We start from the raw sequence: 17,888 nt of genomic DNA, 5'->3' as shown, positions 1-17,888 counted from the left end.
CACAAATGCAATAGCACATACAAACTGTGATTGGTGCCCCCTACTGGTAGCTCACACTAGGTCTATGCATATTACTCCAGTCAGAAACTCTCCATAGAGATCCCTGGTCAGCCAGATCCATCCTGCATAAGATACACAGACCCTCATTTATTTAAGGTTTTTTTTGGACTTTGTGCATTCTTTTCAATGCAAACTGCTTGCACATGTATATTTAAAATACCCGACGTGACACAAAATTTTGCACTAAAAGGGGCGGTGCACATTTGGAATAAATTTGGAGCACTGCAGGGGGCGCCAGATTCATGAAGAACGGGCGAAACATTTCATGAATCTGATGCATTCGGCACACTACACAGGTAATCTGCACATAGGACAGTTCTCACGTTTTTTGATAAATGTGGGCCATTGTGTTTTGAGACGGTCTCTTCAATGAACCCTGTCACTTTGCCCTGAAAGTCTAACATGCTCAGTCATAGGAATCCAAGACCGTTGTCCTGATGCCCATTTTTGATAAATTATATATCATAACAATCCCCCTTCTTATATCAGTAGTAAGAGCAGTCTGCAGCCAGAAGAAGGTACGTGCAAGGCATTATGCGGCTTGTAGGAAACTGCCTGAATGACAGTAGAATAGCAAACTTGTTCAGGAATAGGAGCTGCTCTAGGTTTTGTGGCTTGGCCAGTTGGGTCATACACGTTCTGTGTGTATGAGCACATACAAATACATTGGCCATGTGCTATCACATAGCATATGGTCCAAAACACTGTTCATGGGATGGCGGCCTAAGGGTGAGTCAATCCTACTGACGAATACCTTCAAACATAATGGGGGTCATTTACTAAGGGGACGATTCGCGTTTTCCCGACGTGTTACCCGAATATTTCCGATTTGCGCCGATTTCCCCTGAATTGCCCCAGGATTTTGGCGCACGCGATCGGATTGTGGCGCACTGGCGCTGGCATGCACGCGACGGAAATCGGGGGGCGTGGCCGAACGGAAACCCGACGGATTCGGAAAAACCGCCGCATTTAAAACAAAAAGTCTGTCGCGGAGCTTGCACTTACCTTCACTCAGCCCGAGCCAGTGAACTCCAGCGCATTCCGATGCTCTTCAGCGCAGCAGCGCCACCTGGTGGACGGCGGAGGAACTACCTTAATGAATCCCGGCCGGACCCGAATCCAGCGCAGAGAACGCGCCGCTGGATCGCGAATAGACCGGGTAAGTAACTCTGACCCAATGTGAACAGAGCTTAATTCACATTGCTTTTTAAGTAGTGACATCTGTACTGCAGATTATGAGGCTCCAAATGGGTTAAAATCTATTGCTAAAGACTTTGGCCTCCAAGGTCAGACAGATAGTGTACAGAGCAGAGATCCTGCTGAAGGTTATGTGCCGTGTCCTGCATGGGCGGAGTCTAGAACTAGTGGACTGTGGGGCCCCCTTTATCTCAGGGGCCCCAAAGCATTGTATGGATTTTTTGGGGAGTATAATATACAAAAACTTACCACAAAGTGTAGGGGGAAGACCATCTACACATATAGCAGCAGATTGAAGGGAAACCCCTATATACCTGATGTCAGGAGGAGGCGGTTAAGACGAATGTCTTATAGTTGTATAGCTGAGGCGGTCCGTTGTTGTGCAGAACAGCCACTTGTGGTCCAATTTTAAAAACCCCTTTAATTGTAAGAGAGCTATGCTTTTTCAATTAGAAAAAAATGCAAAAAAATTAAATTTTTATTCCAGGAACTTAAGATATTTATTGATTTTTCATAGAAAAAGTGTGCCTGGCCTTTAAGGACCCATTAAACTCTAGGAGTGTATACACAGTGTGTAAAGCCACCGTCCCTGGACTCTGCCCCCTAGATAAGCATTCGGCTTCACCTTTGTCCCGCTGTGCGCCCGTTCACATGTCGGAATATTTCTTTACAGCTCAGCTGACGGCGGAGAAGATCCCGATCATCGTGAAATCTACAGGGCCGGTGGTCATCGTGGAAGCCGGCGGCACGACACCGGATGCTGAGCTGAAGCTGTGGTTATCCTACAGCTTCCATAACCAGAATTAACGACTACGTGAAAATCCGGACCCAAAACACAATTTACCATAAAAAAAAAATTAAAAATTAAAAAAAAAAAAAAACCTTAAAAGAAGATCTTTTGCCAAACCCAAATCTTTGATCAGTTGATAGACAATGCTTTACCGATTCTGGCCCCGTTAGAATAATTTCGCTAATTGAGCACGCAATGTCAATATTATCAGAGTTTTACTCTCAGATGGGCGGAGCCATGCTGTCAGGACCGCCCACCTGATAGTAGGGTGCCTGATTAGCATGGCTTCAGTGCTCAATATGCTAATTAGGCTCTCTACTGTCAGATGGGGAATACTAGGTGGCAGGAGACAATCTAGCTCCGCCCACTTGACACTAGAAATAGGTCAAAATAGTGACATTTTATTCTTTTGTACTGGGAACTGGCACCCAAAGTTTAATTCTGGGTGATGCCAGGTAGGTGGTTTGTCATAAAAGTACCTACCCTGGACCGGTAGGTGATATGATGTACCAATTTTATTACTCAGTATCAAACTTATATGGAAATATATGTTTTTATTTTTTTAATAATTCCACTCAGGAGAGGTCACCCAGCTTTCCCAGTCATATTCATCCAACTTTGCAGTAACCCAGATACACGTCCATTCACATTGGCACAATAGGCACTTTTTTTTTTCTCACGGGAAGAGCAGCTCTGGAGCACAAACTGCTGCTCCGATAAGTGAAATTCTGTCTAGAATAAGGAAAAAAGAGGCATTTCTGAGAATATGTATCACATTTTATTACAAGTAGTTGTTGGTTTTATGATTTCCACTAGATGATAGGATCTCTTATGATAATTTTTAAGTTTTTTGTGTTTTTACTGTTAGCCTGCATATAACGATTTCCTGTCTTATATGATTAAATATCATCAGCGCTTATTAATAATGCAGAACTGTTTCTTACCGATTTTCTGTTTTTCAGTAGACAGTCAAGTGTTTTTTTTTAATTAGTTTTTTTATTGGAAACAGTCAAAAAGTTTGTCGTTAAAAAAAAACAAAACAAAAAACTGTAATCCCATAATGCATTGGGGAAAATCCAAGTACAGGGCAATCTCTTGGCTTTATATCACAGGATTAAGCTCTACTTAGCAGGTAATGCTGGGAGATTTCAGCTCTGAAGCTTGTGGAAGTACTGAATGCAGCTCTGGGGTATAATACAGACTGATCAGTACTGTATGTGCACAGTAAGGTAAGTTATATGAGTTCATATACGGTTAAATTTCACAACTGCCTCAAATTTGACCTAAAATGCCCCATTTTTGGTTAAAATTTGCACAAATTTTACCCTCCTTTACCTCAGGAGATGCCAAATTTCTCAGAACTGGCACTTTAAATGTATGGCATATAGGTGGCAATGCCATAAATAATGTAGGATAAATAATGTACTGTGGATTATCCACTGGATCCGTGTCAGAATACTCAGCCCATTGACTTATGGGTTCAAAGAATTTTTTTCCCTATAAGTTGATTTCACTGAAAATCTAGGAATTTTTAGTCAAAATCTGTGAGGGAAAACCCCCAATCAGTGGATCTTGGTGTAGATTTTATGATGGAAAATTCCCATATACACATATAGAAGTTTTGCCATTGCAAACCACTAGCCCACCAGGACATGTTCACTACTGGATAAAATTGGATTTTATTTTTGAAAAACACAAGATATACAGTATCATGGAAACCAAAGGATCTAAAAAAAAGCCGTCGCCTTCCTGTTATGGTGTCTGCCAGGCGTGACCAGTGCGAAGGAGGCGATGTATGGCAGCAGATGCTGAAAAACCACAAGGTGTCTGTTGCTTGGGGTTTTTGTAGTAAATAGTGACGACTCAAGACAAAAAAAAAGATATAAACTGTGTGGACGCGGAGCTAACGATCCATCACACACTTGTGTATACAAACTGGGAGCACTAGCTCATGACAGCCAATCAGAGCTCAGCTTTTATTTTCCCAGAGCAGTTTGTAATATGAAAGCTGACCTATAATTGGTTGCCACTAGCAACTAGAACAGTTTTGGTCTCAGACACCTCTGATAAACTAGGCCCAATGTACGGATATTGAGGTGGCCTAGCCTAGGCTGGTGAGGGTGGTGATCAGTGGTCCAGGACCACGTATCCACAACTCAATGGTCCACATTGATTTGGTATTCGTCCCGACATCCTGTGTAGTTTAAGACACCGAGAGACCAATGGAAACATCCCTGGTGGTCTAGGGTGGTTAAGAGCTCTATATTAACATATTTCATAGTCAAACGCAGTGTTTCTCCACTTTAGTACTTAATGGATTGGCTAAAGGTAACCTCCCTGGTGGTCTAGGGCAACCTCCCTGGTGGTCTAGGGCAATACTTTTCTAGTATTCTCTACAAATCATGCTGTCAGAGTATGGAATAGGTGATATAATATGGGATATCCTAGAGAAACTTCACAATTGGAGTTCAAAAAATAGTGATCTAGGCTACTGAAAGTAATGGTACATACCCAGGGTAATGAATGAAGGGAGGGTTATCCCTGGTGGTCTAGGGTAGTAAAAGAAATAAACCCTAGTGAAAGGACTAATAGATACATCACAGGTGGTTGGGGCTACTGAACATAATAATAGGTCTATGGTAGTAAAAAGAGATTGATACACCACAGAAGTACAGCCCTGGTGGGCCAGAGTAGTAAAGTGAATAATAGTTTATTATTCACTTTCCTAGGCCACCAGGGATCTTGGCGTAAGAAGGGTAGGTCATTTATGGTGATGAAGGAAATAGTAGGTATATCCCTGGTGGTCTAGGGTAGTAACAAGACTAATAAGTACATCCCTAGGTTCGTGGAAAGAATAAATAGTACATCCCTGGTTGTTTAAGGTAATGAAATGATAAGTATGCAGTGAGATGTGCAGCCCCACTAGTAGAGGCACCCGTGCCCCGGTGCTGGAGGTGGTGCTAGGACTAATGGGAGGGGAGACGTCTCATATCAGGAGTCTCAGGCAGGACCTGGTGTGTCTTCTACTGCCACAAGCAGAGCTCACATCATGGTAGGTGCTAGGAGACTCTGTGATTTTGCATAAATCTTCACATCTCTATTTTGCATATAACTGCCTGTCTATCTCTATCTATATATCTGTCTGTCTGTCTGTCTCTATCTGTCTATCTATCTCTGTCTGTCTCTATCTGCCTGTCTATGTCTGTCTATCTCTATCTATATATCTGTCTGTCTGTCTGTCTCTATCTGTCTATCTATCTCTGTCTGTCTCTATCTGCCTGTCTATGTCTGTCTATCTCTATCTATATATCTGTCTGTCTGTCTCTATCTGTCTGTCTATCTATCTGTCTGTCTCTATCTGCCTGTCTATGTCTGTCTATCTCTATCTATATATCTGTCTGTCTGTCTCTATCTGTCTGTCTATCTATCTCTGTCTGTCTCTATCTGCCTGTCTATGTCTGTCTATCTCTATCTATATAACTGTCTGTCTATCTCTGTCTGTCTGTCTCTCTCTGTCTGTCTATCTATCTCAGATCTAGCTGTCTCATATCTATCTATCATTATAAGTTTGTATACACAGCAGAGCTGAGTTTGTCACTGGGTACGACCCATTATTCCTGACTTTACACTCCCCATTCTGCTCGGGATACACGGTGACACTTTGTTGCGACCTGCAAACATTTGTCAGAATTCTAATTTTACGCAGCCTAATCTTAAAGGGTTATACCACCGTATAAAGTAGAAGAGAACAAAGATCATGTGGTCTCCTCTTGTATATCCCTATTGAACGTGACACTCTCAGCTCTGCTACATCGCTGCACACTACTCATACATTGTGCTGTGTGTAATGTGTTCATTCATTGCTGGCTAGTAACCATCTCCGGGGGGAGCCTTCCTGGTCTGATGTATGGAGAGGGTGGGATCATCACCCATTGGCTGCGGCGGGGCTATGAGGTGGTGTCAGACCATGGGAGGGACATGTATGGTGCCTGCAGGATGCCCGGAGGAGGTGCAGGGGGTTCTGGGAAATCCCATTATGAAGCCTCACACACTATATGATCCTGCATCAGATTAGGGAGATTACATTTATGGGGATTATCGGTGTTGTATGGAGGGAAATGTTCTCCGACTATTGAGAAATAAAGCAAAGAATGTTCTGTGCTTAAAGAGGGTTAATCACCATATTCACACTGGACTGTCCTAAAATGAATCTCATGACAGCGGCTCCAGTGCTTCTGGATGATTTTATAGTATATGCAGCACCATTCCCCATTACATACAGTACGCCCTCAAATTAAGGAGCTGAAAAAAATGGCTTATATCTTCCTAAAACAGCGCCACACCTCACCATGGTTGCTGGCGGTATTGCAGCTCAGCTGTATAGAGATGAACAGGTTTTAGTTGCAATACCACACACTGCCCATAGTCAGGTGTGGCGCTGTTTCAGGAAGAAAACAGTCATCTTTTTCAACCGGTGGACAACTCCTTTAATTTTAGCAATAACTTTCTCCCTTAATTAGGAAATGCACAGGGCCCCCCTCATTATAATATAGAGCCACACATCAATTATTATAATAGCTCAGCGCATAAAAGCAGCACAAGAACCCAGCCTAGTGTATAAATACACTAATAATCGCAGTTCATATTCCAAATTCTAGTCTTCCCCATATGGAACACCCACAGTTGGATGGTTAAATACAGCACCAGAACCAAACTCGACATAGAAATACAGTACAAGAACCTAGCTCCGTTCAGTACCAGAGCCAAGCTCAGTATATAAATACAGCACCAGAACCAAGCTCTTTACAGAAATACAACACCTGAACAAAACTCTGTAATGAAGTACAGTACCAGAACTTATCTTATTATATGAATAAAGCAGCAGAAGGGAGCTTCATACCGAAATGCAGCACCAGAAACAGCTCAGTGTATAAATGTAGCACCAAAACTGAGCTCTGTACAGAAATACAGCACCAGAACCAAGCTCCATAAAGTAATACAGCACCAGAACCAAGCTTTGTTTATAAATACAGCACCGGAACCAAGTTCAGTATATGAACAAAGCAGCAGAAATGAGCTCAGTACAGATATACAGCACCAGAACAGAGCTCAGTATATAAATACAGTACTGGAATCAAGCTTAAAACATAAAGGCAGCACCAGGAGTAAGCTTAATACATACATAGAGCACCAGAACTAAAAGCACGAATAAAACACGAATAAAGCATCAGAACTAAGCTCACTATAAAAATACCGCACCAGAACCAAGCTTGATTTATAAATATGGTACTGGAACCAAACTCATAGGTAAAAGACAAGCCAGAAGAGGCAATGGAGATTTTGGGCCCTGACACCATTTTGATATCACTCATGTATTATCTACCTAAATATTGTAGAGGCCAAGTAGCCCCCTCCCAGTAATGGCAGTGACCTCTTTCAGCTGGACAATGTCCCTATCACACTGCAAAAATAGTTCAAAACAAGAGCGAGAGTTCAAGGTGGTGACATGACCTCCAAATTCTTCTGATCTCCATATGATGGAGCATTTGTGGCATGTGCTGGAAAGACCAAAACGCCAATTTATGTTGGCTGCACCTCGTAATTTACAATCCCGATACCCTGACTTGTATCTAGGAGTCTTGTAGGAGGGTCTGACCACGTTTGAGAGTCGCTTCTGTGATGGTGGAGAATGTGAGTCACATGTAAGTCTATCGAGTTCTCTCTGGATCTCTCATTCATACGTTTTTACGTGTCCTTTAAACAAGGCCAGCTTAAAGTTGGTGGGGGCCCCTTGGAACAAAATCTGGTGGAGGCCCCCACTGAATGTAGCCCGGACAGGTACATATTTAACATCCATATAATAGGCAGAGTCCCCCCTCAGTAAGTAATCCATGTAATAGGCAGGTTTCCCCCTTAGCCAGTAATCCATGTAATAAGCATGGTCCTCCCTTAGTAGTCCGTTAGGTGGGGTCCCCCTTAGTAATTTGTTGCAGCTGATTTTATTTGGGAGGAATGTGTGTGCACCCTTCTGCTGCCATTGCTGCTGGTGGAGGGCCCACCCTTAGGAGTAAGTTTGGTTGGGGCCCTGGGGCACGCACCCCGGGACCCCTACCTAGTGTTTCCCATAATCTAGTCAGTCCATTGATCACATACGACCTTGTGTTTTCTAGGAGACCAATGTGATGATCGGGCTGGCGGTGGTTGCTGTCACCGTCCTGTTATTCCTCATCAAATCTCTGGGTTCTCAGCAGAAGAAAGGTCCAGTGACTCTTCTCGATCCCAACACAAAGTATCCGCTGCCTCTTATTGAGAAACAGGTAACCCCCTACATCCTTACACAATCCCAGGATAATCCTTAGAGAAAAGTCCAGTCTTCTAAGTGTTACCTTCATTTTTGTTTTTTAGGAAATCAGCCATGACACCAAGAAGTTCAGGTTTGGACTCCCATCATCTCAGCACATTCTGGGGCTTCCTATAGGTAAGACTGCACCCTATTATAAGATGTCTTGGGAATTACAAGACGTCCCAAGCCCCATTTATCTGAAAATTAAGGATTTTGCCTTGGACCCAAGAGTTACCCCTTACTGTATTATTACACTACAAACTTTTTATTTTTTCCCCGTAGGACAACATGTTTACCTCTCGGCAAAAGTTAATGGTAGTTTGGTGGTCCGGGCCTACACCCCAGTGTCCAGCGATGACGTGAAGGGTTATGTTGACCTTGTTGTAAAGGTAAAGTATTCCCGATAAAAACGGGAATCTAAGCCCCGCCTCTGGAACAACCCCAATCTATATTGTTCCGCCCACATTTAGGTGGAGTTTTTGAAAGGGCCAACCCATTTTGTGGTCTGGTAATTTTCAGTTAAGTTCAGGGGTCTGGTGATGTTTGACATCTGCTATCTGACAATTTTGGGGTCTGGTCTGAGGTCTCAGTGAATTTTGAGGTCTGAATGAAATCTGGAGTCTAAATAAACCTTTAGGTCTAGGGCACAATAATGTCAACATCTGGTGTGGAGTCTGAGTAAATTTTGAGGTCTGGTATCTGCCCATTTTGGGACCAGGTCAGGGTCTGGGTGAATTTTGAGGTCTGGTAAACAACAATTTTGGGTTCAATTCTGGGATCTGAGGGAATTTTTGTTTTCTTGTATCTGACAATTTTGAGGTCAGGTGTTGGGTCTTGAATTTTAAGGTCTGTTATTTTACAGTTTTGGGGTCAGGTCTGGGGTCTCCATTAAGTTTGTTGTCTGGTCTAAGTTTTATATGATATAATGTATCTATTCTGGGTTCTAGGGTTTGGTCTGGGGTCTGTATGAATGTAGGGGTCAGATTAGTCCAGACCTCATGGTTATGTTCCTCCCGAGGAAGCTGTTGGCAGCCACCTTGTATTTCGTGACTCAGTAAAAAAAAGTTTGTCCTTGTCTTACCTTTCACAAAGTATTAAATGTTTACATGGGCAAGTCTGTGTCCAGGTAAGGATTCGCTATGGGGCCCAACCTTTCCTCAAACAATCAATTCCACATTTCCCATAATACACTGCACTAAACCACAAAATCCGAATCTAAACATTTGTTTATCACAGGTTTACTACAAGAATGTGCACCCTAAATTCCCTGATGGAGGTAAAATGTCCCAGTACTTGGACAGCCTGAAGATTGGGGACACCATTGACTTTCGGGGGCCTAATGGTCTTCTTGTCTACAAAGGAAAGGGTAGGTTAATGGGTTAATGGGTTAGGTAAAGTGAGGCTCTGCTCAGATACCATATTTATTATAAATAATGGCTTATATGACACTTCCATAAACTCAGTCCTAGAGCTGGAGATGGACAGCTCCCAGCACGGCCTCCTCCATTACCCTTTCCATTACCCAGCACGGCCTCCTCCATTACCCAGAACGGCCTCCTCCATTACCCTTTCCATTACCCAGCACGGCCTCCTCCATTACCCTTTCCATTACCCAGCACTGCCTCCTTCATTACCCTTTCCATTACCCAGCACGGCCTCCTCCATTACCCAGCACGGCCTCCTCCATTACCCTTTCCATTACCTAGCACAGCCTCCTCCATTACCCTTTCCATTACCTAGCACAGCCTCCTCCATTACCCTTTCCATTACATAGCACAGCCTCCTCCATTACCCAGCACGGCCTCCTCCATTACCCTTTCCATTACCCAGCACGGCCTCCTCCATTACCCTTTCCATTACCCAGCACGGCCTCCTCCATTACCCTTTCCATTACCCAGCACGGCCTCCTCCATTACCCTTTCCATTACCCAGCACGGCCTCCTCCATTACCCTTTCCATTACCCAGCACGGCCTCCTCCATTACCCTTTCCATTACCCAGCACGGCCTCCTCCATTACCCAGAACGGCCTCCTCCATTACCCTTTCCATTACCCAGCACGGCCTCCTCCATTACCCAGCACGGCCTCCTCCATTACCCTTTCCATTACCCAGCACTGCCTCCTTCATTACCCAGCACGGCCTCCTCCATTACCCTTTCCATTACCCAGCACTGCCTCCTTCATTACCCTTTCCATTACCTAGCACAGCCTCCTCCATTACCCTTTCCATTACCTAGCACAGCCTCCTCCATTACCCTTTCCATTACATAGCACAGCCTCCTCCATTACCCAGCACGGCCTCCTCCATTACCCTTTCCATTACCCAGCACGGCCTCCTCCATTACCCTTTCCATTACCCAGCACGGCCTCCTCCATTACCCTTTCCATTACCCAGCACGGCCTCCTCCATTACCCTTTCCATTACCCAGCACGGCCTCCTCCATTACCCTTTCCATTACCTAGCACGGCCTCCTCCATTACCGTTTCCATTACCTAGCACGGCCTCCTCCATTACCCTTTCCATTACATAGCACGGCCTCCTCCATTACCCAGCACGGCCTCCTCCATTACCCTTTCCATTACCCTTTCTATTACCCAACGCGGCCTCCTTCATTACCCTTTCCATTACCCAGCACGGCCTCCTCCATTACCCAGAACGGCCTCCTCCATTACCCTCTCCATTACCCAGCACGGCCTCCTTCATTACCCTTACCATTATCCAGCACAACCTCCTCCATTACCCAGCACGGCCTCCTCCATTACCCAGCACGGCCTCCTTCATTACCCTTTCCATTACCCAGCACAGCCTCCTCCATTACCCTTTCCATTACCCAGCACGGCCTCCTCCATTACCCTTTCCATTACCCAGCACGGCCTCCTCCATTACCCTTTCCATTATCCAGCACGGCCTCCTCCATTACCCTTTCACATTCCCTTGTTTCTGGATTCCTTTTAGGTAAATTTTCCATCAGGCCTGATAAGAAATCTGAGCCTCAGAATAAGTCCACAAGGCATCTGGCCATGCTGGCAGGGGGGACAGGTAAGTCATTGTTATGGGGTCTGCGTGCCATGTTCACATACTGCTGTATACTCTCTGCTTGTGCTGGAGTATACATGTGGAGGCTCTGCAGTGCGGTTACTGGCTGGATACAATAGACTGAGATAATCCCTGTAAGTGATAGGATCTGTGATGTTTATATAAGGACAAAGGTCCTGGCAGAGCCGCCTGCACTACTGCACGTAACCAGGAGAAACGGGAGGATACCTTTAAGAAGCCAAGTGTAGTATAGCAGTTTCATGTTGGTATTGCATGTAAGTTTTGTGTTGTTACTATATAGCTGTATTTTATGGGCATTGCATGGCATTATAAGGTCAGTATATTGCAATATTATATAGTCAGTTTCTGGCAGTATTATATACTCAGTGTATGGTAGTAATATGTAGTCAGCGTATAACAGTATTACGTAGTTAGTCTATGAGAGTATTATGTAGTGTTAGGCAGTATTATGTGGATACTGTATGGCGGTATAATTTGGCCACTGTATAACAGTATCACGGGGATAGGTTATGGCAGTACTATATGCATGCTACCGTACTTTGCAGTATTATGGGGATACTGTATGGCGGTATAATTTGGCCACTGTATACTAGTATTATGTGGACAGGATATGGCAGTACTATATGCATGCTACTGTACATTGCAGCATTATGTGGATGCTGTTTGGCGGTATAATTTGGCCACTGTATAACAGTATGAAGTGCAGCAGTATTATGTGGATAGTATATGGCAGTACTGTGTGCATGCTACATTGCAGTACTATATGGAAACTGTAGGTGGTGTAATTTCGCCACTGTGTAACAGCATTATGTGGACAGTATATGGCAGTACTATATGCTACTGCACATTATAGTATTATGGTTGTTAACTTGGGCAACTATATATATGAAAGTATTATGTGGATAGTGTATGTCAGGTTAGTATATACAGTATTATATGGATACTATATGCATACTACTGTAGATCACAGTATTATGTTGATAATGTATGGTATAATTTGGGCACTGTATGGCAGTATTAAGTGTACATGGTGCAGCAGTGTTATGTGGATAGTATATATTTGTATACTGTATTATGTGTATACTGTATGGCAGTACTATGTTTATACTGTGTGGCAGTAGTATGTGTATGTTGTATAGCAGTACTATGTGTATTCTGTATGGCAGTACTATGTTTATACTGTGTGGCAGTAGTATGTGTATGTTGTATAGCAGTACTATGTGTATTCTGTATGGCAGTACTATGTTTATACTGTGTGGCAGTAGTATGTGTATGTTGTATAGCAGTACTATGTGTATTCTGTATGGCAGTACTATGTTTATACTGTGTGGCAGTAGTATGTGTATGTTGTATAGCAGTACTATGTGTATTCTGTATGGCAGTACTATGTTTATACTGTGTGGCAGTAGTATGTGTATGTTGTATAGCAGTACTATGTGTATTCTGTATGGCAGTACTATGTTTATACTGTGTGGCAGTAGTATGTGTATGTTGTATAGCAGTACTATGTGTATTCTGTATGGCAGTACTATGTTTATACTGTGTGGCAGTAGTATGTGTATGTTGTATAGCAGTATTATGTGTATTCTGTATGGCAATATTATGTTTATGCTGTATAGCAGTATTATGTGTATGTTGTATAGCAGTACTATGTGTATTCTGTATGGCAATATTATGTTTATGCTGTATAGCAGTATTATGTGTATGTTGTATAGCAGTATTATGTGTATGTTGTATAGCAGTATTATGTGTATGCTGTATAGCAGTATTATGTTTATGCTGTATAGCAGTATTATGTGTATGTTGTATAGCAGTACTATGTGTATTCTGTATGGCAGTATTATGTTTATGCTGTATAGCAGTATTATGTGTATGCTGTATAGCAGTATTATGTGTATGCTGTATAGCAGTATTATGTGTATGCTGTATGGCAGTATTATGTGTATACTGTATGGCAGTATTATGTGTATACTGTATAGCAGTACTATGTGTATGCTGTATAGCAGTATTATGTGTATGCTGTATAGCAGTATTATGTGTATGCTGTATGGCAGTATTATGTGTATGCTGTATAGCAGTATTATGTGTATGCTGTATGGCAGTATTATGTGTATGCTGTATGGCAGTATTATGTGTATGCTGTATGGCAGTATTATGTGTATGCTGTATAGCAGTATTATGTGTATGCTCTATGGCAATGGTGTGTGCCATGTATACCCTTATTATGTTGGCATTGTATGACGGTATATCTTTTTTTCTGCCATTTAGGAATCACTCCGATGCTGCAGCTGATCCGTCACATCACTCAGGACCCAAGCGACGACACTAAATGTTATCTCATTTTCGCTAACCAGGTGACAACCAAATCTCTTAATATCACGTGCAAATGAAAATAATTCCAGCCTGGTAGCCAGTTACATCCTTGCATCTGTTAATTATGGACATACTCATGGTGATGAGGGCGCCATGCAGTGGAGGGGGCAGGTATTGCTCCCAGATACAATATTTGTTCTCCCGATTTTTGAGTGAGAGACTCATTTTAATTTTTTCAGACTGAAGAAGACATTTTACTCCGATCAGAACTGGAATCCGTGGTGAAGAGTCATCCCGAACAGTTCAAGATTCACTACACTCTGGACCGACCGCCTCAAGGTAACTACTGTATGCACTAGAGGATTCAGTGTCTCATGTGCCCTGGGCTCTTCACACGACTAGGGCCCCCCAGCATCCAAACCAATCTGTGCCCAGAGGCCTAATCTCTTCCGCAGCCCGTACTTGCCCCCCTTTAATAAAATGTCCACAGAAGAGCCCCCCCCATTAATAAAATGTCCACAGAAGAGCCCCCCCCATTAATGAAATGTCCACAGCAGAGCCCCCTTTAATGAAATTGTCACTGCAGCCTCCCCCCCTTTAATGAAATGCCCACAGCAGAGCCCCCCCCCCCATTAATGAAATGTCCACAGCAGAGCCCTACTTTAATGAAATGTCCACAGCAGAGCCCCCCTTTAATGAAATTGTCACTGCAGCCCCCCCTTCAATGAAATGCCCACAGCAGAGCCCCCCCCATTAATGAAATGTCCACAGCAGAGCCCCCCTTTAATGAAATTGTCACTGCAGCCCCCCTTTAATGAAATGTCCACAGCAGAGCCCCCCCATTAATGAAATGTCCACAGCAGAGCCCTACTTTAATGAAATGTCCACAGCAGAGCCCCCCTTTAATGAAATTGTCACTGCAGCCCCCCCCTTTAATGAAATGCCCACAGCAGAGCCCCCCCCCCCATTAATGAAATGTCCACAATAGTGCAGGGCCCCCCCTTTACAGAAATGACCAGTGATTTTCACGTAGTGCCTAGGTATGGGCAACGTGGGCCCCTGGGAAGCCGAAGGCCCGGGCATACCACCTATATGAAGATCCGCCATTGCCTCTATGTAGGTCTATAGTAGGCTCTGCCTGTGTAGCCGCTATGACCAGGGCGGGCTCCCTCCATTCATATTAGTGCTAGACACAGCTGTGCATGCACATTTTGTTGAGCAGGACTGCACTGCTGTAAACTGCAATACCAAACACAGCCACAGCCAAATGTATGGCGCTCTGCCTGGGTAAACAATAATACAAATAGAATATTACTATGAGAGTGCAATTTCAGAAAACCAATTTTAAAGGAATATTCCAGCTGGATAAGTCTTATCTGATGGATGTGCGGCCCTGTATAGAGGAAACTCTCATATATTCTCTGAGGATTTATGGAGTCAGCCATGTAAACGGTGGGATGGGAGATTATGACATTACTGAACATATGACATCACTGCACATACAGAATGACATCACTGGACATGTGACATGACAGTATGACGTCACTGGATATAATATGTAACATCACTGGCCGTATGATATGGGGGAGATTTATCAGAAGTGTCTGAGGTAAAATTGTTTGAGTTTCTCATGGAAACCAATCAGAGCTCAGCTTTCATTTTATAAACAGCTGTGGGAAAATGAAAGCTGATCTCTGATTGGTTTCCATGGGTAATTAGACCAGTTTTACCTCAGACACTTGGTTTCCATGGGCATCTAGACCAGTTTTACCTCAGACACTTGGTTTCCATGGGCATCTAGACCAGTTTTATTTCAGACACTTGGTTTCCATGGGCAACAAGACCATTTTTACCTCAGACACTTCTGATAAATCTCTCCCATAGTATTAAACCACTATACGACAACATTGATCATACTGTATGACATCATTCGAGGACATAGAACATCACTGGACATGTGACATCACTGGACATGCGACATCACTGGTGTAATATTTTCCGGGTATCCTTACATTCATTACATATATCATCCAGGTTGGAAATACGGATCCGGCTTTGTCACAGCCGACATGATTAAGAAGCACCTGCCTCCACCTTCGGACAACCCCCTGGTGCTCATGTGCGGCCCCCCACCCATGATCCAGTTCGCATGCCAGGACAACCTGAGTAAGCTCGGCTACCCTGAGGACAGGAGATTTGCCTATTAAGACTGGGTGAAGGCCATCGATCCTCATACCAGACAGCGAATGTCTGGAGAGGACCCACAGAACCTACACAACTGATCCAGTCAGTCTCCCTATGTGGTCTACCTCCTCCAGGCCCACCGGGCCACTTTCCAGCCGGTGCTCCGCTGCAACACACTGTGAACCCGGTATCTTTATTCAAGAGGTTGCATATCCTCAAAATATTTTCTAATAATATCATATGATGCCATGTGTGAGACCATTCACATCGGAGAAGATACAGAAACATTCCATACAGGAAAACTATAGGAGAAATCCACCCCAAAGGGAATCTGTCAGCAGCTTTGAGAAGATATTGAAGTGTTTTTTGTATATCTTTGCATATGTTGCTGGAGGACTGTGAAAAAACGATTTACCGTATATACTCGAGTATAAGCAAACCCAAGTATAAGCCGAGGCCCCTAATTTTACCACAAAAACCTGGTAAAACCTATATTTTTTTAACTCGAGTATAAGCCGAGTTTGGGTTTTCAGCACGTTTTTTTGTATATATATGGTATATTCCAGGATTGTAGCTTTTCCCCGGGAGTGTTTCCTCACACTGCTGTGCTCTTAGCGCTCTGCATCCACTGCCCTTCCTCTCAAATTAGAGTAAAAGCTGAAGCAGACTTGAGGTCGAAATCTATAGAACTCAACTGAAGGAGGAAGCGGTGGTGCAGTTCAATGCAAAGAGCTAAGAGCACAGCAGTGTGAGGACACTGGGAAAAGTTACAATCCTGGAATGTAAATCCATTTTTTTTACAGTCCTACTGCTAATTACATACACAAAGGTGTGAGTACACATCTCTACTGGCCCAATACCTAGTCAGTCATTAATAATCTATGTATTGTCACCTCGGAGGATCCCACTATTTCTCAGCTTTTTATAAGATTTTTATATGTGTATTTTACTAGTGTGATGTGATATTTTTAGGTTCTCTTTTTTTTTTATAGACTGTAGTGTTAATGCAATCCTAAAATTATGATAACTACAGGAGTGGACTCAATCATGTTGTAAGCCTATAACTCCTACCATGCCATGACTGTGCCGGCTAGGAGTAGTAGTAGTTATGCTCCCAATGGAGAGAAATAGGCTAATACCACTAGACACCACTATGGGGCAGATTTACTTACCCGGTCCATTCGCGATCCAGCGGCGCGTTCTCTGCGCTGGATTCGGGTCCGGCCGGGATTAATTAAGGCAGTTCCTCTGACGTCCACCAGGTCCATCAAGTTCGACGGCCTATTCCTGGTGAAGGTAAGTGCAAGCTCCGCGACACATTTTTTGTTTTAAATGCGGTGGTTTTTCCGAATCCGTCGGGTTTTCGTTCGGCCACGCCCCCCTGATTTCCGTCGCGTGCATGCCAGCGCCGATGCGCCACAATCCGATCGCGTGCGCCAAAATCCCGGGGCAATTCAGGGGAAATCGGCGCAAAACGGAAATATTCGGGTAACACGTCGGGAAAACGCGAATCGGGCCCTTAGTAAATGACCCCCAGAGTGTTCATTCATTACAGTCATAAATGATCGTTTTGTGCCATATTTGATATAAAGGGGTAATTGTGGACCCCATTACGGTACCTCAGAATTGTATTTGCTTTTTGTATAACATCTTCTGAGACTGTGACACATCACACTACGGTCTATCAAGCTGTGAACGTAGAATAAGATCCAACTCAGGACCAAGATCTCTTTGCACGACGTCCGAGGTTCCCCTTACACACTTATACTTTTTATACAACATTTCTTGTAACAATGGCCCATTGTCATCAGCTTCCGTTTGGATAATTAAACTTTTTCCTGCGAAAAAAAAGTCGATGTTTTTGTTAAAACCTGATGTTTTAGTACAGAGCGGGTGTCTCTCAACCACACAGGAAGAAATCGAGGAGGATATTCAGCCAGAGAC

At 43.6% G+C, this 17,888-nt stretch overlaps 2 protein-coding genes across 2 annotated transcripts in view; both read left to right on the top strand.

The window, feature by feature from the left end:
- The window catches only part of LOC140070265 (ovochymase-2-like), a 32,422-nt gene extending 29,415 nt beyond the window's left edge, over positions 1-3,007 (top strand). The window contains exon 24 of the mRNA XM_072116617.1: positions 1,931-3,007. Coding sequence (XP_071972718.1) covers positions 1,931-2,064 — 134 coding nt within the window. The 3' untranslated portion in view covers positions 2,065-3,007. The remainder of the gene's footprint in view (positions 1-1,930) is intronic.
- Positions 3,008-4,940: 1,933 nt separating this feature from the next.
- Positions 4,941-17,794, top strand: LOC140071220 (NADH-cytochrome b5 reductase 2). Its single transcript, XM_072118649.1, has 9 exons — positions 4,941-5,099; positions 8,218-8,364; positions 8,453-8,525; positions 8,673-8,779; positions 9,627-9,756; positions 11,346-11,429; positions 13,716-13,801; positions 14,000-14,099; positions 15,795-17,794. Exons 1-9 carry the CDS (start codon positions 5,097-5,099, stop codon positions 15,965-15,967), a joined length of 903 nt encoding a protein of 300 aa, XP_071974750.1. The 5' UTR covers positions 4,941-5,096; the 3' UTR covers positions 15,968-17,794.
- The last annotated feature ends 94 nt before the right edge of the window (positions 17,795-17,888 follow it).

This window comes from Engystomops pustulosus, chromosome 7, assembly GCF_040894005.1.
Source record: "Engystomops pustulosus chromosome 7, aEngPut4.maternal, whole genome shotgun sequence".
In the NCBI taxonomy this organism is placed as follows: Eukaryota; Metazoa; Chordata; class Amphibia; order Anura; family Leptodactylidae; genus Engystomops; species Engystomops pustulosus.
This window is presented reverse-complemented; position numbering and strand designations above follow the sequence as displayed.

Coding starts and splice junctions, on each gene's coding strand:
- LOC140071220 (XM_072118649.1), top strand. Junction 8,365..8,452: donor TGCCTCTTATTGAGAAACAG/GTAACCCCCTAC, acceptor TTTGTTTTTTAG/GAAATCAGCCATGACACCAA. Junction 11,430..13,715: donor CATGCTGGCAGGGGGGACAG/GTAAGTCATTGT, acceptor TCTGCCATTTAG/GAATCACTCCGATGCTGCAG.